The 27,500-nt window shown below is 40.5% G+C and overlaps 1 protein-coding gene across 2 annotated transcripts in view; it reads left to right on the top strand.

Moving 5' to 3' along the window:
- The window catches only part of LOC137654656 (SID1 transmembrane family member 2-like), a 246,009-nt gene that overhangs the window by 105,059 nt on the left and 113,450 nt on the right, over nucleotides 1-27,500 (top strand). For both annotated transcript variants that reach the window (XM_068388489.1, XM_068388490.1), the window contains exons 6-9: nucleotides 4,780-4,945; nucleotides 5,061-5,217; nucleotides 5,461-5,602; nucleotides 9,330-9,453. In XM_068388489.1, coding sequence (XP_068244590.1) covers nucleotides 4,780-4,945; nucleotides 5,061-5,217; nucleotides 5,461-5,602; nucleotides 9,330-9,453 — 589 coding nt within the window. The remainder of the gene's footprint in view (nucleotides 1-4,779; nucleotides 4,946-5,060; nucleotides 5,218-5,460; nucleotides 5,603-9,329; nucleotides 9,454-27,500) is intronic.

The following is a 27,500-nucleotide window of genomic DNA, read 5'->3' as shown; positions in this document are numbered from 1 at the left end:
ACTCTCCCAAGCCGTAGCGCTCTCCTGGGCACAAGCGCCAGTGCTCCACTGCGCATCAGCACTCTCCTGCATGCCAGTGCTCCACTGCGCATCAGCGCTCTCCAGTGCCAAAGTTTTTACCAGCTCTTCAGCAACCTCCAACAAGGAAATTGTTGACCTTGTGCGTCCCTGACAATCGATATGCTGCTGACGACACTGCCCGTCAATGCCAGAATAGGCAGAGACAGAGAAAGCCTTCTAACTCCTTGGAAGGCATAGACTTTTATGCTTTTCTGCCATTTTGCCTGACAAGAAGAATAATTAACAAGGTGTGGAGTACCTTAAACCTTAAATTGATGTAGCAACCCCCAAATGGCCGTATGCAAAGGGGTACCCAATGCACCACTACAGCTCCCTGTTAACAGGATCTTCTGTGCCAACCACATCTTCAGACACATCACAGTTCCCTGACACATCTCTATGGGTAGAGGTTATTCAGTATCTTAGAGCGAGAGATTTTGTTTGCGAAACACTTTGCAGATGTCTGAAGATTTCGGAAGATATTCTATGGCCATCTCCAAGGGAAAATGGGTTCCCTGGGCCTTCTTCTTTGATTGGTGCCATAGTAGATTGGCGGTTGTCCAAGGCATCAGCCACTTGTCGAGATACTACCGCGAGAGTGTTATTGGGTCCTTTGACTGGCCAGACAGTATTACATTAGATCCCTCTCTCTGGTTACGGCTCATTTCATCTTTGCCGACACATACACAGAATAGTCTGGCGTATTCTTTACACATTCTCCTCTTGCATACACTTGGCAACACTGAATATACCAAACAATTCTTCTTCTCAAGAGGTTAACTACTGCACTGTAATTATTCAGTAGATACTTTCCTCTTGGTAAGAGTAGAAGAGACACTCTAGCTATGGTAAGCAGCTCTTCTAGGAGAAGGACTCTCCTAAATCAAACTTCTGTTCTTTAGTGTTGGGTAGTGCCATAGCCTCTGTACTATGGTCTTCCATTGTCTTTTGGTTAGAGATCTCTTGCTTGAGGGTACACTTGGGCACACTATTCTGTCTTGTTTCTCTTCCTCTCGCTATTTTAAAGGTTTTATCCTTTTGTTATTTCCAAGTTTTTCTAGTTTATATATGAAAGATTTATTTTAATGATTTTATTGTTCTTAAACTTCTATGGTAGTTTTCCTTCCTATTACCTTTCCTCACTGGGCTATTCTCCATGTTGGAGCCTTTGGGGTTCTGGCATCTTGCTTTTGTAACTAGGGTTAAAGTTAAAAAGTTAAAGTTGCAGGTTTTAGGTCTCCACTCAGACGATCTACATCATTCTGCTCGGGCGACCAGAAGCCAGCAGGGACTATCACTAGCCCCCTCTAACCTCCCCCCCAGGTGCCACCCTGGGGAGTACCCTCCGGTAGAAGATCTCACTCTATCTGCCAGGACGCGAACTTTGGACCTCTGAAACAGAAGCCCGCGATGCTACCAACCTAGCTATCTAGAGATAGCAAGTAATAATGATTATAATAATAGAAGGTTACTTAGAAACTCTATCTAATTGATAGTGGACTAATTACGGCAGTTCACTTACAAAGTTCAGAACTTTCGGCTTCAGCGGTAAAAGACTTCTGCTTAGCCTTGAGCCAAGTCTGTGGGAATTGTTGATATTGGATAAGAGTTTTGAAAACTTTGTTCACCAAGAGAAGTCAAAACCTCCTCTTGGAATGTAGTGAAGGTTCTTAGGTCTTTTAAAAAAAAAAGCCCCAATGAACAACTAAATGGAGTTTCAGATATAAACGTATCCCTCAAAGCCAATTTTCATCTTTCTTTGGTTACACGGACTGTCCTAACTTGTCAGCCAGACAGAGGCAGTGAGGAAGTATTGTTTTCCTTTCTTCCTGATTTTTTAGCAAAAATGCAAACTCCAGCTGTAAACGGTTTAAGAGATTTTACTTATTTTCAATTACCTCACTTAAGGAAGTATCTGATAAGCTGGTCGAGTTGCTTCTATGCCCCATGAAGGCACTTGGGATGCTACCTCAATTAAACTCAACCAATCAGACCATGACTGCAGGACCTTTTCATCAATGCAGGAAGGCTCAAGAAGAAAAACCATTTATAGAATGCTGGACCAGATAACAAGTGAGCTGGGACAATTAACACGGGTACAAACTTATGAAGTTAGAGGAATTTATGTAACATTAGCCTTTTGGAAGAAACCATGTGTGGATCAGGTCCTGACTGGAGGAGTTTAGAGGCATCGCACATGCACCCTAAATTCACTAGACACTTTCTTAGTACCTGTGGTAGCTGCGGAGCAGCTGATGTAGCATACCTAGCTCCCTCACAAGACAAGAAGCATCTCCATTCAAGATAATGGATACATCATCATTGTAGGTTTAAGTAAGAATGTCTAGCCCTTTTACATTTTCTCTTCCTACTTTGCAGTGCAGTTATTATACTGTTATGTAGCTAGAACAGACTTCAGTACAAGTAAGACATCTTACCAAGTAACTTCTCTTAATATCAAGTAAAATATGTTTTCTTCCCTCCTGATGAAGGCAAGGATGGATATTAAGGTAAACCCATCAATTTACTGAGCCTTACATTATGCACTCAGTACGCTTTGAAGGTATGATTCTTCCTGTGATCACCTGTCCATGACGGTAACCTAGTCTTATCTCACAATACCCAAGTAATAGTAAGTGGATTTAAGTCGACACTGTTGCTCCTCATATGGACCGAGTGTTAGACATTGCAAGATTTTAACCGGCATGTCTTGTTTTAGGAACTTCCTACCTCCTAAGAATAAGTCTCCTATCTAAAGAAAAAGGGTTTATAGCTGTGTAAGAATAATTTTAAAAATCTTAAAAGTAGGCTTTTTTTGTTTTTTTCCTAGCTATACAAACCATAAATACTTTAAGTTATACTTCCTGCCACATCCAACCCACAAGAAATAGGTGTAGGTGAAGGTCAAAGTGGCTTCTCAGTGACTAGCAACTACTATCACCTTTTTATGAATTTTAACAGCATAGTTTCTAGCTTTGATGCAACTGCTAATACCTTTTTATGAATATTAACAGCATAGTTTCTAGCTTCGCTGAAATCATACTCCTATTTAAGGGGGCTGGCAGGCTAATGCCATTTTTTAAGGACAGGACTTTAACATTCATACCACTTAATAAGGTGACTTGTGACTTAGGACATCTCCAAATTGCATAGGATTTTTGCCTCCGACCTTTGGGTTTGCGACGCCAGTGCGATTTATCTTGAAAATTAGTGTTTTTCAAATTCTATCTCCTCCCTTGATACTTAATATTAAGACCAGGAATTACTACCCTATATAGACCTGATGTAGACTTCCAATTCAGGTTATTGTTAAAGGCATTTATTTTGCTAGATATTAATTTTTTTAATAATGGTAAAAAAATAAACCTTATAAATCAGAGAAAAAACTAAGAAAAAAATATGAAAAAAAAAATTGGAAAAAGGGGATCTATTTTATTGTTTTATAATGTCTTTCTGATTTATATACCAAATTTCAATGCTATATCTTTAAAACTAAGGGAGAAGATAGAATTTGAAGGTTAATAAGTATAGTTTTGGGATACGGGCATTCAAAGTTTTTTTTTTTTGTATTTTTACAAAGACAATATTAATAAATCATGATTATTATGAATTTTATGTTCCTTTTTTTTGGATATCAATAAACCAAAATAATGTTATTTATCATAATTTAGTCATAAATAAAGATACTTCTGCTCAATATATTTTTTCTTTAGGCTCCTGGTCGCTCCTTCATCCGCAACACTCTCTCTCTCCTTCATTAACTCCGCTAAGATCGCCAATATTACCCACTTCTGAACTCGTATTTGAGCGAATTTTCTTCTTCCTTATGTTAGCGAGATGTTGAAATTGTCTCTTCTTCTTTGTCATATCTTTAAGACTAAGGGAGATGATAGAATTTGAAGGTCAATAAGTATAGTTTTGAGATACGAGCATTTAAAGTTTTTCTTTGTATTTTTACAAAGACATTATTAATAAATCATAATTTTTATGAATTCTATGTTCCTCTTTGGATATTAGTGAACCAAAACAATTTTATTTATCATAATTTAATTACAAATTAAGATCCCTTTGCTCAATATCTTGCTTCCTTAGACTTGACAGTCGCTTCTTCATCTCTCTCCTTCACTAACTCTGCTAATATTGCCGATATTACCCACTTCTGAACTCTTATTAGGGTGAATTTTCTTCTTCCTTATGTTAGTGAGATGTTTAAATTGTCTTTTCCTCTTAGGCATGATGAAATTCTAACCAAAACCCAGAAAAACAGACGTAAAAGTTGAATGTGTTAGCTCTGAAGGACGAAGGGTGTAATTACTGTGTAATACTTCGTCTTGTGACTCGTGAAATCTATACAGATGCCGTTACTCACAATTTCTTTTATGTCAATATTTGATAATAATGGAAACTTATGATAACAGAAGAAATACTGCATTTTCTTGTAGGGATCAATGATTTTGGTTTGTTGAGTTCCTTTTACTAATTACCCTGTAACTATGAAAGTAAGAGGAATTTTGAGAAAACATTTCGTATACGCATTCTCCATTGCCATACGAAATTCAGTGAATTTTTTTTCACGATTTTGTGTTTTTCGTCCTATACCCCCATATATTGATTGGCATACCGTCCGGGCCCCCTTAAAGAACTCAGGGTAGTAAAATTAGGAAAAATACACATTACTCGTAAAATTTTGATGTGTTAATATTAAGCATAATTCCTCAGTGTCCTGTAGTCACGGATGAATCTGGTCTACGGGCTGGTAGTGGTCGTTTTCAGACATTTACCAAGCAAGCAGCAATGGTAGCACGCAGAAGTGATTTCCCTGATGGCATTCATATGATTGTTTGGCCTCTGCCTGATGATGATCGCTGTACTCTATCACTTGAAAGTAAGTACTGTACATTTGTGAGTATTTTTGAGTATATCTCTTGCTTAAGCTGTCAATTCTTACTTTAGTATTACTGTATTTAATTTAGTATTAAGAATAGACTAATATTTCACAGGTATGAGTAATCATTCTACACGCTCCAAGTCGGTCCAATTTGAAATTTTTAAACACTCCACCATTGAGTCCACATGGTACATTTTCCTTGCTACTGGAGGTTTGACAGCGGGGATGATTTTCACCATTGCCTTATTGACTCTTAAGTGCATTGATAGGTAAAGTATAATACAGTCAATTTTAACAATGTTATCAGTGTTGAAGCTTTAGTTCTTATTCTACCAAAGTGCTTTTTAAATACAATTACACACTTGCAGAAGAAAACATTGTTTTATTGTTAAGACTTAATTATTTGGAATACTGTAATAAAGCCATCAAATCATGCCTTTCAAAATGATCTAAGAAATTTCCCAAGAATATATGAGTGATCATTTGACAATTAAGAGATGTATTATTTTCAGAACTCTTAATGGAACTATGCATGCATTACCACTGGCTGAAGATGATGAACGAGAATTACTGCCAGAAGATGACTTTTCTGGAACTTCAAGGGGGCAATATGCTGAAAGTGGGGTTGCTGTTCTGTCTGGTGTAGACAGTGGTGTAAGTATCTGGTAATTGCAAATGCTTGTACTGCAATACCCAATGTATAATACAGTTATTAACCATAAAAAGATTAGTATTACTAATGAAATGTTATTAGCATCTAGAATGCAAACTATAGTGAAATATGTACACTACATTATACAGTTATATCAATGATTATCCAGAACCTATGGATCTTAAGCATAGCAGGATTATTTATTTTACTAGGCTATGAGATGTCATTCTGTAACATAATTCTAACTTGCTGATATTATACGTAATTATTCAAGCTTCCTAATTATGAACATCACTACACCTGTATCATGGTAATTAAACTCATCCTACATCTCGTCAAAAGTTGGGGATTGCTAGTAACCTGCATGAAACCATATTCAATACAAGTTAAATTATGATATTAGATAAAAGTTTATTGTTTTGTTAATTATATAAGGTTATCTGGGTCAAATTTGAATGCATTAAAGCTGTTTTGGTACAGAATTTATCCAGGAAAAAATACAACAAACCTCATTCATAGATTTTATACTTTTTTTAGTAAGTATATCTGCATAGTGCATTTTTTTTACTGGCAATTCACTCATAATTCCTCATTTAGACAAGTTTCATTCCAATTCTGATTATTATAATATAAAATGTAAACTTTAAAAAAAAATACCCAAAATGAATGACTTAGATCAGATATTAAGGTTGATACAGCTATTTGAAAGTTGCGTTTATGTTTGTTGTGTCGCTAGCGACCAAGACCATGATGTGCAAAATATTGTGGTTGTCAAAGAATTAACCCTTATTCAAAACAGGTTCAAGCTTTATGCAGATTATTTTGATAAAAAATATTAGAAAAATACTAATTACTACAAAAATTAATGTAATTGTTACAATTAATTCATGGATAATGGCCACATCAAAACTAGTTACACATCCTCCTTATTGGTTTATTTATCCATATTTATGTATTAATGGTAAACAAAACACTGATAAAATAAAACCATATTTATGAGATTTTTTTTTTAACTGTACATATTTAATAATGTCAACTAAACAGTGGGTTATAGACAATGGCCTTTTAACCTGGTAGTACTCATCAGTAGGATGGACGATACTGCCCCTTTAGGTCAACTAACCAGGAGATATTTGGTGAAGTTTGTCTCAGTGCACATCAAAGATTGCTCGACTCTTTAAGCTTGATTCGGTTGATAAATGATACATTAATTTCTTGTAAAACTGGAATTCACCATAAAAGATGGATGGCTGCTAGCTACTTTTGCATTTTTATTTCTGATTGAGGGGGGCTGGAACATTGTAACTTACATATCAATCAATTAGTTCCACTGTTTATATTTGGGAGATGGATGGCGAGTTATTGGACATCATGCGTTGGTTTCAATCGCGTTGGGATGCTTTCTGTTTGTGCAATGACATAATTGTCTGCTGTTTATTTTAACCAATTAAGAGATATCAAATATTTACGCACAAGTTCCTTGAGATTTTTGTACAATAGCCAGTTTTTTCTCACCCTCCTCTTCAGTTCTAGCATGAGTACCCTCACTTGAAGACATCTCAAATAGGGAAGTTTCAAAATTTAGTGTAATTTCGTCTGCGTCAGCAATTGATTGTGTTGAAAGCATTCTCCATTAAGTATCCAGTATAGAGATTGTTGCTCATCTGAAAGTTAAAACTTAACCTGAAAAAATGACCCACGTGATTGGCATGCGCGTCACATCCATGTACTGTATTGCTTGCCAGAACAGAGGATCAGTGAAATTATGTTAATTTGCGAATGAAGCGAGCCATGGCAAAACAAAAACCATCTGAGTGATGTAATTTGAATTATAAGTAATTATAATACTTTAATTTCCCACCACTTACATGAACCATATATCTTTATAACTTATCTTGTGTTTGTTATGCATTTATTACCATTATCATTGCTGAAAATGACTTTTATGTGTCCCCCCAACCCCTGTATCCTACTTGGATCTCCCATAATTGTTTTCATATATGGGGGGGAGGGGTAGGGAAACTAATGAGTGGGTGGTTTGCCTCAGTATTCATGGTCAGAAAAGGACAAAACACAAGATAACGAGTATGAAAACTATATACTTCATGCAATAGTCTAGAAATTAAAGTACCATATATTTTCCCTTGGTTCTTTTCATTGTTTTGATTCCAATTAATGCTGAAGACTACTTCACACAGGTAAATAGAAGGAAAGGGGACTATGAGTCGTTGATTTTGCCGACTGATTTTATGGTAGACTAGAAGATATTTTATCCAAAAATATCCCATACCATTAAATGATTCTTAAACAAAATTTAAAATGAAAATATAATTTGTATATTTTCATCTTTTGCATGGTTTTAGGTAGCAATAAAGAAACATATGGAAGTAGATATAATTTTTGGACAGTTGAGAAACTGTTTGCATCCCCCTTAGAAGCTTCTGGTTCCTCAGTTTAAGAATCACAGACTTGAATGGTATTTGAAGCAGGCTAATTAAGTCATATTTAGTTTATAGTAAAATCGAGTTAGATATAAAAATATAACCTGTGAACATGCTGTAATAAGAAATTGAAAGAAATTTTTACATCCTTATTTGTCTTACTGAGACTAATGTCTGATGCAGAAATTATTTCGCTCTTCTAATCGTGTTTTTTTTTTTTTACTAAGAACTGTTAATGTTTTTATAGTTATGCAGTGATATAATTCCACACTATTCAAATACCCCGAGAATGTCTTAGATATACATATAATTGACCTTACACTAGGATACAGAAAAAAAAAATTATATTTAGTATGGGTTGTAGCTCTAACATGTGATGCACGAGTACAAAGGTGTATGTTACTGTGATGAGAGGGTTAACATTAATTAAACTTCATTCATCTGGCAGAGTTGCATCTTTAGCATGTAATGCATAAGGACAAAGGCCTATGTTACTAATCTTGCATTTTGCAAGGTTAATTGCTAATCAGCCAGCATGAGATTGTTCACATAAATCCCTACAAAATAAGGTGAATGTTAACCAATATAAAAAATATTCTGACTAAATAAACCAATGCAAAAGAAATTTTGACTAAAAAAAGATATAACTTGAATAATTATTACATGTGCATTCAAAAATTGTTGGTACATACATTAGAGAGGAATGAGATTCTTAGATGTGGCAGCATGGTTTGGTATTTGGATAAGCCACCTCCAATTCATGGTTTCATGTTTTTACTGTTACTCTTCTTATCACTTTATCCTGAATAATTTTTCTTTACCATTAAATTGACTTCATTTAGATAATTTTGTAGTTGTTTTGTTTGTGCCAGCCTTTTGCTAATTTCATCTTGTTATTGTGTCATACAATATTATTGCATCAAGTCTATACTTAAGACTACCCGAAAGCATTCATTGAGTAAAGATGGACATGAACTTGAAAGATGTTTGTGATAAGTACTAGTATTAACCTGCAGTTAATAAGCTATAATGAGAGTTGGTGTTGTATGGTTGGTTTGTTAAGGCAGTTTTTTCATGTATCATTGAAGGGAAGGAAAGTATTAGCCAGATATATCACGAGTAACAATTTGGAAGTCTAAACGCCTCAAAGGAGCCAGATTGTCAATAATTTTGTTTAATTCCCATAATTATGTCCCAATTAAGAGAGGTGCCATTGATGGTGTACATGTTTAATCTAATATAAAATACAGTAGTATTGAAGGAAAAAGTATTCTTTTTATTGCAACAGATGCGAAGATCTGGATCTGGGTATTCACAACTGCCAGAGGCAGCAACAGGGCAGGCTTCAGATAGCGGATTTGCTCTGAGCTTTCAGAGTGAATCTGCTACATCTAATGAACCATCTTCAAGAGGTAAGTGTTTTTAATGGAATAAATCCTGTAATATATTTTTTACAATAATTTCAGCCATTATTTATCACAATAGAACCTACTATATATAGTAAACTCGTCCATTTATTATACTTGTTTTTAATAGTATACTCTGCATTTCATGTCTTAGTTGTTGTTTCAAGAGATGGTCAAAGTAAGATATTCGGGGTTCATGTCTAAAGCGATATTTTGTTTCTTATTACATTCGCAATACGCTGTACTTCTTTAACATGCTGTATGTCATTTAAATGCTTCGCTTATCATTTTATGATAAATAACAGAGAATGAATAGTACTTACACAAGAAAAACATGAATTATAATTCAGTACTGACAGTCCTCAACTAATAAACAATGGGTACAGAAAGTTGTTCGTAGCTTGAATTGTTTGTAAATCGTTATCACAGAAGTAGCCTACCCCTAGATTTAGATTTTGGCCTAGGGTATGCGTAGCTTACGTAAATGCCTACTAATTTAAGAAGTCAACAAATAGTCCCCTTTCATATGAAATCAATATAATTTTATTAGAAATTATATTTGACTTACTTTATCACCTTACAATACTGAATATGATACTTTAAAGTAAGTTATTATGAAAAGTAACATACAAATAGTCGTACACACGAATTACGTTTTTGTTGATACTACCATGTTTGTTTACATTTCGCTTTAAATAAATGCACAGAAGGTTATTTTATAGTTTTGTTACCAAATTCAACGCTAGAAACGACTGTATTTATCTACTTTATGAATGCTTGAGTAGTTAAATAATATGCAGATGATTATTTTATTTGCTGGACCGAAGGTGGCCACCATTTTTATTGTTTTGGTTCGTCCCGACTGACGAATACGCTGATCAGCTGAATTGAGCCGTGCAACAGATAGACAGACAGACAGACAGACACTTCGTAGTTTTAGACAAAAGAGATCCAGTGTGACAAATCTTTTGGAATTTCCCAACATGTTAAGCATTTATGATGAAAGCAGGGCAATAGGCATCATATATCTAGGCTTTCAAAAGGCTTTTGACAAAGTTCCTCATAAAAATTAATGGTCAAAATTAGAGCACTAGGCATCATTGACGAGCAAGCTGAATGGATTGAAGATTGGCTAACAAACAGAAAAGAGAGAGTTGTAATCAATGGAGAAGCTTCAGAATGGGCAGCTATTACAAGCAGAGTACTTCAAGGATCCATCCTTGGCCCATTGCTATTTCTGACCTACATTTACGACATAGATTTAGGATTAACTAGTAGAATAGCCAAATTTGATGGTGATACTAAGCTAGGCACAAATGCTACGAACTTACCAGATGTATAAGCCTTTTTTTGGGCTCAAGCCATGGCGTCCTGATGGAAGGTTCCTTTTTGGTAGCTTCCTTGGGTAAATAACTACTAAGATATTCCCAGAGAATTTAACCACAGGTTATCACAGAATTCTAACTTCTGGAGCGAGTATCCTAAAGGTTTCCCTTTAAGACATCGTATATCAACAGGGGACGCATGTATTAACGCGCCACATAGCTATCTACACCCCGAACAGAGATAATGCTTCGGTGTGTAAAGGCGGAGAATAGCTGGGAGCCGTTCCATAGCTAATCTCATCCGTGGCTACTTTTGGTACTCGAAACGTAAACAAACGGGCGCCATTGCTTAAATGACGTCACGTCCGTCTTCATCCTTTGTACAGTAGCTTGCCCTACTTAGACGGATTTTCCCTGTGCTATACTTATCGCTTTGCATCTCTATTATGTCGCTACCTTCGGCCTCGCCTTCTTCTGGAAAGTTGAGTACAAGGTTCCAGTATTGTTTAGTTAAGCTCTGACCGTAAAGTAAATATTACTTTCCGAGATATTTGTTGTTTTGTGGCAGAGCTGTGCCTCTACCGGACCCGCCATTTTATGGCGTCGTTGTTGTTATGCATGCCTTATTTAGTTAGCCACAACAACGCTTCCGGCCTCATTTACTAATCGATAACATTAGTTTATTTAGTCTTCATAGCTAGGAACTTTTATATCGTGTTTTGACGCTTTTTTATCGGTCATCGATTGACCTCATACCAGTTGGCTACTATAGCCCCCAGGCCAGAGTGCCTATATATCAGTGTTCATGCATGATTTTATTAGTGATCCTAGGCTAACTTATGAAGATAGTGGCATTATTTTACAATACTATTGACTGTGATGCAAGTGTTTTCGCCTTCAGGGACCATATAGGGGATAGGTTAGTTAGTGTTCCTTCCTAACCTAACCTACATGTAGGACCCCTATATGCTTCCTTCATCCCCCTGCCCTTGGCATTCCCTCTGTATAGCCTTGCTTCCCTTACCAGGTAAAGGGATCAAGTGCCTACCAGAGTATATTATCGCCTCTCAGTCCTCCCTAAGGGAATGAACCCCCCTTAGGGTTGCGCCTGAGAGTGAGGAACGGCTAGCCCTTCCTCTATGGCTAGGACTAGTCTACGACTGTCCTGCGATAGCGATATGTCTTCTATCCTTCCTAGTTCAGGGCACTTAGCCCTGCTCTAGGTTAGGTTTTGGAAGGGTAATTCTGTTCCCTGCTGAAACTGTACCCATGCACCGTTTCAGCCAGGCTGCCTTATCTTAGGTTAGGGAGTGTCCTCCCTTTCCTAGTGGCCGCTCTGGTACAGAACCCCTTCCATGGAAGACTCTTCTCTTCTCCCCTCCCCACCTATCTCTTGTATGGCCTAGCCTATACTTAGGTTAGTCTATACCCATCTGTCCCCTGTCCTACAACTCCTCCTTAGGGTGGAGTGATAGGGCTACCTTGAGCTTCTGTGTGCAGTCCGCTCTGGTACATATACCCTTCATAGTGTCATATGGGGTTAGCCACTGGATGAGTTCTGTATGCAGAGGTCTCCCCCTCTTTGGGTGTCCCCTAGCCCTCCCTTGGGCTACCCTAGCTCCCGGTCCTCTGCGGCCCCTGCTTCTGGGTGATAGAGCCAGCCTCTATCATGGGTACACCCTCTCAGGGGGGGATGTCTGGGAGTCCATGACTGGACTTCTTACATCCCTCCCTCTGTCTCTTTCACTATCCGGGTGCCGGTCCCTTGCCGCCTCCACTGTCGGCGATACCCACCTCCTACCTTGGTGACTCTCCCCTTACCCTCATGGCCGCCAGCCCCCCGTGTGCCGGGGGACTGCCGACTGCCGCCGGCTTCCTGCCGATGGCTCTCCTCCCTCATAGCTTCGCCGTCCGCCTGTCGGTCGGCCACCGAAGTGCCGGCATCCACTGCCGGCAACCTGGTTCTGCTATAACCATCCTTGTCCCTGTCACCAATCTGGCATCCTCCGACTGCCGGAGCCGCCGCTCCCTCTGCCGGCGTGCCGCCGTTGTGCCGGCGGCCGCCACCCTGGTATTACTCTTGACTTATATCGTCTGTCCTAATGCCAGAAACTCTGCTGGAGCAGCCTCCGGCATGCCGGACGTCTGCCGGAACCCCCCGGAGGCGTCAAGACTACTTGCACCCCCTTCCACTAGCTATCATATGAATACTGATAGCCCTACACTGCAAACAGATGGCCTGTTTACGCTATTGGATCAGTACCCTGGTACTGTTCTATTGGTAATCATGCTGTCCTTTTGCATTCTTCAGATTTCCAGCATGCTGCGTGTATCTTAGCGCGGCTGGTTGCCGGAAGCAGTTACCCTAGGGGACCCTTTAGCCCCCTAATTTGGGACTGAGTGGCCTCGGTCCCAAACTTATCCTTGGCAATTTCCATGGAATTCCATTGCCCTATGGACTTCCACGGAATACTATCCTGTGCCTTCAGCCATCTCGGATTATCCAAGGATAAAGCTTGCGGTAGCCAGCCGGGCGGGATGCATGGAGTATGTTTTCTTTACTATTTCAACCTCTGTGCATCACACCCTTTATCAAGTTAAAATTAATGATTAATGTTAACTTAACTTAAGAGCCATTCTTATGACTCCCCCCATACTCATTTTCTCTTTCTTCCACAGGAGGAGCAGATGAAGTGTGACTTCGACTTCTGCGCTGTGAAACGCCCGCACTTCTACGGGCATACGGCTTGCAGGACTCACGCCCCTTGTGCTAACAAGAAAGGGGATTTGAAATTCTGGGACCCGCTGAACTGTACGGTCTGCCAGGCTCACATAGCTGATGGCTTCCATAACCCCCCCTCAGCGGAGGTCAGGGACATTTCTCGAGAGAAGCTACGCAAATGGGTGCGTGGCTTCCAGAAGAATGCCACCGGACCGTACATGGCCACTGAAGAATTGAGGTCACTTCTGTTCCCAAAGGCCTCCCCTGATTCTGTGGTGCCCAAGGATTTGATCCCCACTGTCCAAATTACGGTGGAACCTGATGTAGTCATGGCCCAGTCCATGCACGAGTGCCGCCTAGATTCCATGATGATGAACACATGTCAGATGTCTCGGAGGGTACGGAGAAGACCCTTATGGCTCAAGGAGCTGAAGATGATGAAGACCAGGTGGAATACGCCGAGTCGGAGCAAGAGGTCGCTCCTCCTTCCATCTCCGCCCCTACTCCTACACCGACGGAAGTGTCTCTCCCGTCTACCTCCACGACCCCGGAACCCTTACCATCCACCCAAGAAATGCTCCGGTTGATTAAAGCCGTCATAGACGACAAGCTGAAGGAGAATCAGGAGTTCATCAGGTCCATGATAGGATCCAAAGAACCGAAGAAGATCTCGGTTAAGGATCTCCCCGCTTGCTCTCATGCCAACCCATGGAGGTATGCTGAGCATATGGTGATAGCGACCGGCAGAATCTTCGTCAGTGACAAGATCGGCTCGGTCCCCCTGGAAGACGTGGAGTTCTTCCCAAACTTTGAGGCCTACCCGGACTGTTACGTCCGACTTCGCTCTGAACCTGCCTCTAAAGAAGAGACCGAACCGAAAGAAGAGATAGTGTTCGATCTCGCGAAGGCCCAGGCTATGCTAGCCAACACGTTCAAAAGTAGGGGTTTTACCTGCTCTAAGCTTCCGGCCCTGAGCAAGAAGCACCCTACCTACGTCGCACCCGAGGATGCAGTACTTCCATTCATGGAAAAGGCCTTCGCTGCGTGCCTCAAGGCTGTGGAAGAGGGAAAAGCCTGCCCTACACTGGAGGAGTGCAGACCCTTCTCCATAGTTACTCCCCCCGACGCTCGACACTGGAAGGACATCCAGCATACTTTCGTCGTGGGAAAGCTAGATCCTGACGTCGCCGGACGTCAGTTTAATGAAGACCTCCCGAAACTTAACGATCACCTCCTTCGTCGGGAACAAGATACGAAGGAGAGGCTCGCAGCATCCATGTCCCACCAGGTCCAACTTGACATTATGGCCTGTGACACCAGAGTACCAGACCACTACATGGTACTTGCCAAATCCCACATGGCAACCCTGGTGAAGGACATGAACCACTTCATGAAGGCTCGGAGAGCCTGTCGTGAATTCGTGTTCGCAGGTGCCACTGTGAAACACGAACCCCGGAGGCTGATTTCCTCCAACATCTGGGGCAAACACCTCTTTCCTTCTGACCTTGTGAAGGAGATCACCGACAAAGCCGCCACGGAGAATAGGAACCTTCTTCACAAGTGGGGCATGTCAAAGAAGAGGAAATCCTCTCAGGACGACGGACCTCAACCTAAGAGGAAATCTTCAAAACAGAAACCCCAGCAACGTCAACCAAGACGTCAGTTTGCGGGACCCGCTACCTCCAAGTGGCAGCTCAGCCACAACAGACCTTTCAACTGGTCACCCAACCGGTATTGTCACATTCACCGGTTTTCACCCCTGCTTTCGAGCAACAGACTACTACCTTTCGTCCCAAAGGTAGAGGCTCAAACAGAGGTGCAGGCAGAGACGCGTCTCGCCGTCCCTCCAGAGGCAGAGGAGGAAAGGGAGCTAGCGGCCGAGGCAGCAAGCCCTCGGGACACCAGAAGCAATGAAGTGCTTCCGGTGGGAGGGAGACTCCGCCAATTCCAGGATCGTTGGACCTTCGATCCCTGGGCACACAGCATCGTCAAGAAGGGTCTAGGCTGGAGTTGGACTCAACCACCCCCAACATTCCAGCAGTTCTTCCAACAATCAACCCCCCTTCTGGAAGAATATGTCCTAGATCTCTTGAACAAGAAGGTGATAAGGAAGGTAAAGTCCACCAGGTTCCAAGGGAGACTGTTTTGTGTCCCCAAGAAAGACTCCGACAAACTCAGAGTCATTCTGGACTTATCCCCCCTCAACAAGTTCATAGCGAACGACAAGTTCAAGATGCTGACTCTTCAACAGATAAGGACCCTTCTGCCTCGAGGTTCTTACACGGTCTCCATAGACCTGGCGGATGCCTACTGGCACGTTCCAATGAACCATCACGCTTCCTCCTACCTAGGATTTCGACTCCAAAGGAAAAGCTACGCCTTCAGGGCCATGCCCTTCGGCCTCAATGTGGCCCCTCGGATCTTCACAAAGCTGGCGGACGCCATAGTACAACAGCTCCGCCTCCGAGACGTCCAGGTGATGGCCTACCTCGACGATTGGCTAGTTTGGGCTCCATCGCCCGAGGATTGTGTAAAATCCTGCAGCAAAGTCACCCAGTACCTAGAACACCTGGGATTCAAGATAAACGAGAAGAAATCTCGCCTCTCTCCAGCTCAGAAGTTCCAGTGGTTAGGAATCCAATGGAACCTTCAGTCACACCGCCTTTCCATCCCCCAGAAGAAAAGGAAGGAAATAGCAGGGTCTGTCAAGCGACTACTGAAATCCAAACGGATCTCAAGACGCCAGCAGGAACGAGTTCTAGGCTCTCTACAGTTCGCCTCAGTAACAAACCCAGTGCTTCGTGCACAGCTAAAGGATGCCGCGGGAGTCTGGAGACGTTCTGCATCCATCGCTCGAAGAGACCTCAAGAGACGGCTCCCAAACAGACTTCGACTTCTCCTCAATCCTTGGTCGGAAGCAAAGGCCCTGAAAAGGTCCATTCCTCTTCAACACCCACCTCCATCACTCAACATCCACACGGACGCTTCGCTGGAGGGTTGGGGAGGTCACTCCCACCAAAAACAGGCTCAAGGCACTTGGTCTCCCCTGTTCAAGACGTTCCACATCAACATCTTGGAGGCCATGGCGGTCCTTCTAACTCTGAAGAAACTATCCCCGCCTCCCTCGATCCACATTCGTCTAACCCTAGACAACTCGGTGGTAGTTCGATGTCTCAATCGCCAAGGCTCAAGATCGCCCCAGATAAATCAGGTGCTTCTCCCAATCTTCCGTCTGGCAGAGAAGAAGAAATGGCACCTGTCTGCAGTTCATCTACAAGGATTCCGCAACGTGACAGCGGATGCTCTATCTCGAACAAACCCGATAGAGTCGGAATGGTCTCTAGACGCAAGATCCTTCTCCTTCATCTCTCACCAAGTCCCAGAACTTCAGATAGATCTCTTCGCAACGAGCGACAACAATCAACTTCCTCGGTATGTGGCCCCGTACGAGGACCCCAAGGCAGAAGCAGTGGATGCCATGTCACTGGACTGGAACAGATGGTCCAAGATCTACCTGTTCCCTCCCACCAACCTTCTGCTGAAAGTCCTCTCCAAGCTGAGAACCTTCAAAGGGACAGCGGCCCTAGTGGCTCCCAAGTGGCCCCGGAGCAACTGGTACCCCCTGGTCCTGGAGCTGCAGCCCAAGCTGATCCCTCTCCCGGGCCCAGTTCTCTCCCAACAAGTACAGAAGTCGACTGTCTTCGCTTCATCATCGAAAATGAAGGACCTTCATCTCTTGATTTTCTCTCCCTAGCCGCAAAGAAGAGGTTTGGGATCTCGAAGAAAAGTCTAGACTTCCTCGAGGAATACAAGACCGAATCCACAAGACGGCAATACGAATCATCTTGGAGAAAATGGGTCTCTTTCGTCAAGACAAAAAATCCTAAAGAAATCACAATTGATTTCTGCATGTCCTTCTTCATTCACCTTCATGGACAGGGATTAGCAGCCAATACGATTTCAACTTGCAAATCGGCCTTGACTAGACCAATTCTGTATGCCTTCCAAATTGATCTGTCCAGCGACATCTTCAATAAACTACCGAAAGCATGCGCTCGTCTACGCCCAGCACCCCCACCGAAACCGATCTCCTGGTCATTAGACAAGGTGCTCCATTTCGCCTCCAACTTGGATAATGATTCATGCCCTCTCAAGGATCTGACTCAGAAAGTTATATTTCTCTTTGCTCTTGCCTCAGGAGCCCGAGTCAGCGAAATAGTGGCATTATCGAGAGAAGAGGGTCACATCCTGTTTACTGATACAGGAGACATTACCCTCTCCCCGGATCCGACGTTTCTCGCCAAAAATGAATTACCCACCAAAAGATGGGGCCCCTGGAGAATATGCCCCCTGAAGGAAGATGCCTCTTTATGCCCAGTAGAGAGCCTCAAGGTCTATCTTCGCAGAACTTAGAACTTTGGTAGAGGCCAACTCTTCAAAGGAGAAACATCGGGCAGCGACCTGTCACTGAAACAATTAAGAGCGAAAATCACCTACTTCATTCGCAGAGCGGATCCTGACAGTACACCCGCCGGTCACGATCCTAGGAAAGTTGCATCGTCTCTGAATTTCTTTCAGAGTATGGACTTTGAAAACCTTAAAAGCTTCACAGGCTGGAAGTCCTCGCGCGTTTTCTTTAAACATTATGCGAAACAAGTGCACGAAGTCAAACATTTTGTGGTAGCCGCAGGTAGTGTTATGAAACCTGCACCTAACTCTGCATAGAACAGTGAGTTACTTGGGACTCTAACTCTTCGGGTGCCTATGTTGACCCTCGAGCGATACATAGTGATGTCGAAAACACTTAGTGCTTTTATAACTGTTCTTATCCCAGGTGAAATGTCATAGTTGTCACACAAGTGCCGCATGCCCTGAGCATGATGTGTTTTAATCAAAGACTAACGTTCCTCGAGAACGAGTGCCTACTAATAAATTTGAAATTCCCTTTCAGATTCAAGAGCAAGTCTTTATTACTATGTACATTGTAATTACTGTAAATGAACTTTACTTATTGCTGCAATTCATTTAATTTCTGCAATTGTGAAATAAAATTTCTATTTTATTACTTGTGCGTCTCAATCAGCTCCTACTTACTATGAAATACATGCCTGTCATAGTTTTATTATCCCCTTTCCTTATGGTTCATGGAGAAATTAAGGTACTAACCCTTAATTTATATTCACTCTGACAATGTAATATTCCAATACGAATACTTACTCTTCATACCCTGGAGACGAAACCAACCTTCTCAGCACACAGTGTCCAACCACCACTGGTCTGCCTTCCAGAATGTTCCGATACAAATGCCAACCATTCAGTCTCGTCTCCAAGTTCTTCAGGTTCTTCTATCAGGGTGAATAGCCCTTCAATAACCACTTTGACGTCGGCATGGCCCGTGGGAACTTCACTGCCAAGGGGGGCAGGAAGATTCTTCCCTACGGTTCTTTACTAAGATTACTATGCTATTTGTTCAAAGCCCTTGGCACTTACCAATAGGGGAAAATCTACCACGATACATTGATTCTCTGGTATTCTTCCATCAGGACGCCATGGCTTAAGCCCAAAAAACGGATTTTGAGCGAAGCGAAAAATCTATTTTTGGGTGAGATAGCCATGGCGTCCTGATGGACCCTCCCTGCTACTTCGTCCAGTTTTTAGGTCCCACCCTGCTCTGCTGTATCATGGCGATCGGCAAGCAACTGGCTTCAGGATGAAGACGGACGTGACGTCATTTAAGCAATGGCGCCCGTTTGTTTACGTCTCGAGTACCAAAAGTAGCCACGGATGAGATTAGCTATGGAACGGCTCCCAGCTATTCTCCGCCTTTACACACCGAAGCATTATCTCTGTTCGGGGTGTAGATAGCTATGTGGCGCGTTAATACATGCGTCCCTTGTTGATATACGATGTCTTAAAGGGAAACCTTTAGGATACTCGCTCCAGAAGTTAGAATTCTGTGATAACCTGTGGTTAAATTCTCTGGGAATATCTTAGTAGTTATTTACCCAAGGAAGCTACCAAAAAGGAACCTTCCATCAGGACGCCATGGCTATCTCACCCAAAAATAGATTTTTCGCTTCGCTCAAAATCCGTTAAGAGAGGATCTAATGAAGCTAGGAGAATGGCCCAGAAAATGGCAAATGTCTTTCAACTGTGGGAAATGTAAAGTCATGCATATGCGTTATAGTAACCCACATTAGATCACTCACTGTTGGGTAATGAAATAGGAAGTGTGGACCAGGAGGAAGATCTTGGTATTATTGTTCACCAAACAGAGGATAAAAGCCGAAAAGAAAGCACAAAAACTAATCGGTTACATTAAGAGACAATTATTACTATTATTATTATTACTTGCTAAGCTACTACCCTAGTTGGAAAAGCAGGATGCTATAAGCCCAGGGTCTCCAACAGGGAAAATAGCTCAGTGAGGAAAGGAAACCAGGAAAAATAAAATATTTTAAGAAGAGCAACAATATTAAAATAAATATAACTTTATAAACTATAAAAACATTAACAAAACAAGAGGAAGAGAAATAAGATATAAGATAAAACAGTGTGCCGGAGTTTACCTTCAACCAAGAGAACTCTAACCCAAGACAGTGGAAGACCATGGTACAGAGGCTATGGCACTACCCAAGATTAGAGAACAATGGTTTGATTTTGGAGTGTCCTTCTCCTAGAAGAGCTGCTTACCATAGCTAAAGAGTCTCTTCTACCCTTAAAAAGAGGAAAGTGGCCACTGAACAATTACAGTGCAGTAAGAAGAATTGTTTGGTAATCCCAGTGTTGTCAATTGTATGAGGACAGAGGAGAATATGTAAAGAATAGGCCAGACTATTCGGTGTGTGAGTGTGTAGGCAAGGGGAAAATGAACCATAAGGAGAGAGAAGGATCCAATGTAATACTGTCTGGCCAGTGAAAAGACCCCATAACTCTCTAGTGGTAGTATCTCAACGGGTGGCTGGTGCCCTGGCCAACCTACTACCTATACAGAAACGAAGACGCAGTTCTACTTCTGAACACATCACTAGTAAGACCCCATTTAGAATACTGAGTCCAATTCTGGGCTCCAAGTATTCAGAAGGATATAGGTAGACTGATAGCAGTACAAGCTAGGGATACCAAACTGGTTCCAACACAAAGGGAATTTGGATATAGACGGAGAATGGAACGTTAGAACTTATTTATCTACAAACTAATTTAGGCATTCAAAATTCTTGAAGGAATAAGTAATGTAGGTTACAACAATTTATTCACACTTACACAAATCAGTCCAGAGGTAATGGATACAAACTGGAATTGATAAGATACACCACTCAATGTGGCGATTTCTATACATACAAAATAGCAAATACTTGGAATGGACTTTCAGCAGATGTAGGAAACAGTAACAAGGTAAACGTGTTCAAGAATAAGTTAGACAAGAACTCTTAAATGCTTAATCTAAATTGCTCTACCAAAGAGCAAATGTAGTCTCCTTGGATGGACTAAAAAGTCTTTGAGGCACCTAAAATCCTTGCCCCCCCCCCCCCTCTCTCTCTCTCTCTCTCTCTCTCTCTCTCTCTCTCTCTCTCTCTCTCTCTCTCTCTCTCTCTCTCTCTCTCTCTCTCTCATATATTTCAAGAATAAGTTAGACAAGATCATAAGAACTTTAAATGCCTAATCTAAATTGCTCTACCAAAGAGCAAATTTAGTCTCCACGGATGCACTAAAAAGTCTTTGAGACATCCAAAATCCTTTTAAAACTCACTCACTCACTCACTCTTTCTTATATATATATATATATATATATATATATATATATATATATATATATATATATATACATCTCTTATATATAAACATTACACAAAACACATTGTTGCCAGATCTGTGGTTGCAACTTCTCATCCTGGGCTATGCACCTAATTGCTGCGGAGTCCTAACTCCTTTAATTTGTTAGTCTATCTTGGCTGAAGTGTCTCCTCCTATCCCTGCTTCCAGTCTTGTCAGCTTGAGTTGTTCTAGTATTGCATGTGAGTTGGCTATGGGGACATCCTCTCTGCCACCTTAGCTGCAACCTTATGCTGGTCATCTACTCCTCCTTTCCCTCTTCCATATCTGAGGAACATTGTCCTCTGAAGTTGGTTGATTGGATCCTGCCTGGTTGTCAGGATATCCTTTGAATTTTCAATTCTTTGCATCCTGGCCGTCTTGAACGGCTCTCATTATCTTACGGGCTAAACCCCTCCTCCCCTCTCTTCATGAGTTAATGATAATGATCATGTCTTGGCAGGTTTCCTTATTGGTTGCCTTTCATTCCTATGCCTTTCCCCCTGATTGTGGACTCTTTCATATGGGATCGTCCCCTCTCTCCTTGTCAACTGGACAATGCCTCTGCCGCGTTGTGTCGACATGCCTGGGGTCAGGTTCCAATTTCTTTTATGGGCTCTTGTGACATGGTTGGTTTCGACCTGGCCTTTCATTAGAAGGGGCTAGCGTTCGTCCCAAGTATGAGGTAGAAATTTATTTCTATTTGAACACGATGTTGTGTTGATATTTATCCATATTGACTCATTAGGGGTAATTTGAATGAATTAATACCAATTGTGTCACGTGGTGGCCCAGGAAATTGGGTAAAACTCGCTGGTAAGAGACTGATGTCTCGCCAGGTAAATCCTCGGACAGCTGGTAGCGGTCAGGTTCCAATTTCTTTTATGGGCTCTCGTGACATGGTTGGTTTCGACCTGGTCTTTCATTAGAAGGGGCTAGCGTTCGATCACAAGTATGAGGTAGAAATTTATTTCTATTTGAACACGATGTTGTGTTGATATTTATCCATATTGACTCATTAGGGGTAATTTGAATGAATTACTACCAATTGTGTCACGTGGTGGCCCGGGAAATTGGGTAAAACTCGCTGGTAAGAGACTGATGTCTCGCCAGGTAAATCCTCGGACAGCTGGTAGCGGTCAGGTTCCAATTTCTTTTATGGGCTCTCGTGACATGGTTGGTTTCGACCTGGCCTTTCATTAGAAGGGGCTAGCGTTCGATCCCAAGTATGAGGTAGAAATTTATTTCTATTTGAACACGATGTTGTGTTGATATTTATCCATATATATATATATATATATACATATATATATAAATATATATATATATATATATATATATATATATATATATATACACATATATATGCATATGTATATATAAATACATATATACATATATATGCATGTATATATATACACATATACAGTATATGTATGTATATATATATGCATGTATATATATACATATATAGATGTGTATGTATAAATGTATAAACATATACTGTATATATATATATATATATATATATATATATATATATATATATATATATATATATAAAATATATCCAAATAAGTTATAAATTTTTATACATTAATGTCTTACCACTTGGCCAAGTGGTAAGTCACTTTACATACAAGTTTCCTGGACCAGGGTTCGACTCCTGGCCTGTCAGAAGCTATTGTCTTTGTGTGATTTTGCCTGGGGCTCTTATCCCGAGGTCGTTTAGAGAATCCAGACATTAATGTATCAAAAACATATGGCTTATTTGAGTATGAAAAACATGTCTAAATGTGCAAAATTTATTTATATATATTTATATATATATATATATATATATATATATATATATATATATATATATATATATATACATACAGTATATATATATACACACACAGTGGAACCTCTACATACGATTGCCTCTACATACGATTGTTCCAACATCCAAAGTAAAATTTGATTGAATTTTCGTCTCGACACCCAAAGTCATGCGCCAACATCCGACGTTGACCAAACGCGTAGAATTTTCTTGAAGCGTCGGTCATAGTTTCCTGTTTATGCCGGTAGACGGCAGCATATCAGAGGGATGCCATTGAGTTTCGCGTCGGTCAGTTCTCTGTTCTCGTGCGCATCGTGTGGTTGTCCTCTGTTCAGTTCGTTATTAACAGTGCTTATTATCTTCCTTTTCTCACGTTTCATTTTTGATTTTATGTATAATCATGGGTCCTAAGAAGCTTAGTTTCGGTACAGGTATTAGTAGTGGTGAGAAAAGGAAAAAAGTAATGCTTTCATTAGAATTGAAGTAAGAAATTATAGAAAAACGTGCGCGGTGTGCGTGCGAGTGATCTGGCTAAACAATACGGCCGGAATATGTCTACGATCTTGACCATCAAGGAGAAGGAAGCCATTAAAGCAGTCAAACCATCGAAGGGGATCACCATTATTTCAAAACGTCACAGCCCTACCCTGGAAGAGATTTAATGCCTTTTGTTAATAATATGGATAAAGGCCAAAGAGATTGTTAGCGATACGATCACTGAAACGATCATTTGTGAGAAGGCTAGTGCTATCTATTGTGACTTGAAGGCGGTGGGCTCCTGGGGGTGACGCGGGGGAGAGTTCAACCGATCCTACAACGGAGGAATTCAAGGTGTCTCGCGGTTGGTTCGAGAAATGTAAGAGAAGGAACTGGAATTCATTCAGTTATTCGGCACGGAGAGGCTTCAAGTTCGGACACCAAGGCTGCTAACGATTTTGTTAAGAAGTTCGAAAAGATCGTGGAGGATGAAGGCTATGTAGAACAGCAAGTTTTCAATTGTGATGAAACCCGTCTGTTTTGGAAAAAAGATGCCTGGTTGAACATACATCACTGCCGAAGAGAAGAAAATGCCTTGACATAAGCCTATGAGGGATCGGTTGACTCTTGCCCTATGTACCAACGCCAGCGAGGACTGTAAAATGGAGCCGTTATTGGTTTATCATTCCGAAAACCCTAGGGCATTTAAAGCACATAGTCAATAAAGACATGCTTCATGTTTTCTGGCATGCTAATTTTAAGGCTTGGTTTACTAGGCATTTCTTTGTTGAATGGGTAAACCAAGTTTTCAGCCCTGCTGTCAAGAAGTACCTTCAGGAGAAGAATTTGCCTTTAAAGTACTTGCTTTGCTTGGATAATGCTCCCGCTCACCCCTCAGGACTCGAAGATGATATCATCGACCAGTTCAAGTTCATCAGAGTGCTGTATCTTCCACTGAACACCCCTATCCTCCAGCCCATGGACCAGCAAGTCATCTCTAATTTTAAGAAGCTCTACACCAAGCACTTATTTAAGCAGTGCTTTAATATCATGCAAAGCACCAACTTTTGCGTAAATTTTGGAGGAGCCATTTCAATATCGTGCACTGCTTGAAGATCATAAATCAGGCTTGGGAGGGAGTAACTCGACAGACACTGAATTCAGCTTGGAAGAAGCTTTGGCTTCATGCTGTTTTCTCCCTGAGATTTTGAAGGTTTTGGCCCCGAGCCTGAACCTGTGCTTGCCGTAGAGGAGGACATAAAAAAGATTGTATCCCTTGGCAAGTCCATGGGTTTGGAGGTCGATGAAAATTACATCACTGAACTCGAGGAGCATCATGAAGAGCTCACCACTAAGGTACTCAAGGAGCTGCATGCCATACAGAATAATAAGTTCCAAGCACAGATGAGTGAGTCGAAGGACATCGAGGATGTAGAGCACATCTTAAGTTCGTCTGCAATAAAAGAGATGTTAGCACATCATCAACAGGTGGTTGACTTCATTGATAGGTATCACCCACAGAAACTTCAGGATTTGCCGTGTAGTTTCGCAATTTGATGATGTCTACTTAACCCATTTCAAAAAAAATTCTGAAAAGCCTTACACAGCAACTTTCTCTTGATGGTTTCTTTAAAAAATCTACGAAGCGTTCTAGTGATCGTGATAAAGAGAAAGTAAAGTAAAGAAAATTAAGATTGAAGTGAGTGAAAGTGATGAAAATAAAAAATGAAAAAGAAAAAAAGAAAATGAGAAAAAAATATAAGATATGAAAATTAAATAAAACTGAATAAGGTAAGTTGGGTTGAAGTCCAAATAGTGTAAGTTAGAGTAAGTTACGGTACGTTATTGCAGTCACCATTTCTACCTCCTCGCCGACCGTCCGATTCCTCCTGCATAGCAAAGCCTACACCTTCGATGGCCTGTCTCTAAGGTAAAGTGACAATAAAAACCCCTTTTTTATTTATTATTTTTTAATAATTATTATTTTTTACACCTCTATTATATACTGCAATTGTATTATTGCTATGTGTAATTATGTGTAATTTGTTAAGGAGTTATCATAGGTTTTTGGGCTGTAGAACGAATTATACAAATTACAGTGTATTCTCACAGAAATATTCGCTCCTACATACGATCGTTTTAACATACGACTTACGTCCCGGAATATATATATAAATATATATAAATATACATATATATTTATACATATATATATATATATATATATATATATATATACTATCGTTTCCAGAGGCCGTGTAACAGTGTTTTTCCCAAATATCTAACAAACCGGCTTATGAATTTCCATGAAACTACAACAATGAATGTTTCAAACATTGGCCTAATTTTTGGTGGTACAATGAATTGACAGATGTGCTTAATTAACCCGTTTACTCTTAGAAAAAAGAGGAACTTCTTCCCTTCCTTCAGAGTGTTTCGAAGAAGTGTTACTTAATCACTAACTGTGACGCAGAGGTTCCCCCAACCCTCCTTCGGTGTTTACACCTATGGCTATCCCAGTACTCCCCCCCCCCCCTTCTTGCCTTCTTTCCTTCTTTCCTTCATTCCCATTGTTATTAGGCTACCGAGTAAATCCCTGTTAGGAAAGACTGTGTACTGCACATATAAAATGACCCGGAAGAGCAATAAAATGTTTTATGGTGGTAGATAATGATTAGATGGTTAACACAAATTATCAAACATAATATAAGAGGTTTAAAACAGGGGTGTGGAATCGCACTGAGAGATATTCAACTCGGACTCCTACAAATTTTAGATTTGCTACTAAAAAATAAAATAAAATAAAAACATTAGTAGAAATAGAAAATTTTTTTCCTTGAGAGTGATGATGAGTAAAATGTATGTGTCCATTTTTTTTTTTTTTCATCCCTCATAAATCTATGGTTTCCAGCAATTGGTGATAACATTATTTTGGAAAAGCAAAGCTAATGAATACTTTGATACGAGTATATCAGCTTGGCATGTAGACAATGTCAATGGATTTCTCAAAGTAAGGTTGATTGGTTCATTAATTGAAGTCTGGTATAATTCCAGTGACAAAGTCGCAATTATATTTGTCACACCTTTTAAGTAACAAAAATAGGTACTGGTACTTATAACGTAAATAAATATATAAAACTATAAGTTGAAATATAATAAATCTTATGTATGTATGAACACACACACACACACACACACACACATATATATATATATATATATATATATATATATATATATATATATATATATATGATTTCAAAATTTATCAAATGGCCGATGCCAATGCCCTTATATGAAACATCTTTTAGAAGTCTACCTTCTAAGGAATTCAAGCTACCCTCTCTGGTGAAATTGATATGATAAATTATATCAAACAATGCTCTCTGTCATTTTCTTCCTGGCAATTGATGTATCGAGTAACCTGTGTTGTATGGAAAAATGAGTCCTACGGCTTAACCTAAAGAAAACTATATTTCTATTGCTTTACCAACACTCGCCTGAAGTGCGAAGTGTAGGGTTAGCATGGCTTCTTTCTTCTCCTGTCATAAGTCTCATTCTTGATCTTCCATGTAAGATATAAAACGTTGGTCTTGTGTTTAGGTAAAGTCTAAAGTCACGAATGACATTATCAGGTATGCTGAACTTTTACTAACAAAGAATTTCGTATTGCTTGGGGTAGGTCATATGACAATTATCTATGGAGTTAAACAGGCGTTTAACAATTTGGGGGATGGGAGGTACAGGGGAAGAAACGTTATAACAACGTCACTGAGGGACGTCATCACTTTTGCGAATGTGTGGGTGGCTAAGACTGGCTTTAGCCTCATTTTCTTAAGTAAAAAAGTTAATGAAACGTAATTGGCAATGCACAGTATTTCCCAAAATTAGG

Source organism: Palaemon carinicauda, chromosome 15, assembly GCF_036898095.1.
Source record: "Palaemon carinicauda isolate YSFRI2023 chromosome 15, ASM3689809v2, whole genome shotgun sequence".
NCBI classification, from domain to species: domain Eukaryota; kingdom Metazoa; phylum Arthropoda; class Malacostraca; order Decapoda; family Palaemonidae; genus Palaemon; species Palaemon carinicauda.
The sequence above is the reverse complement of the archived record's forward strand: the minus strand, read 5'-3'. Positions and strand labels throughout refer to the sequence as shown.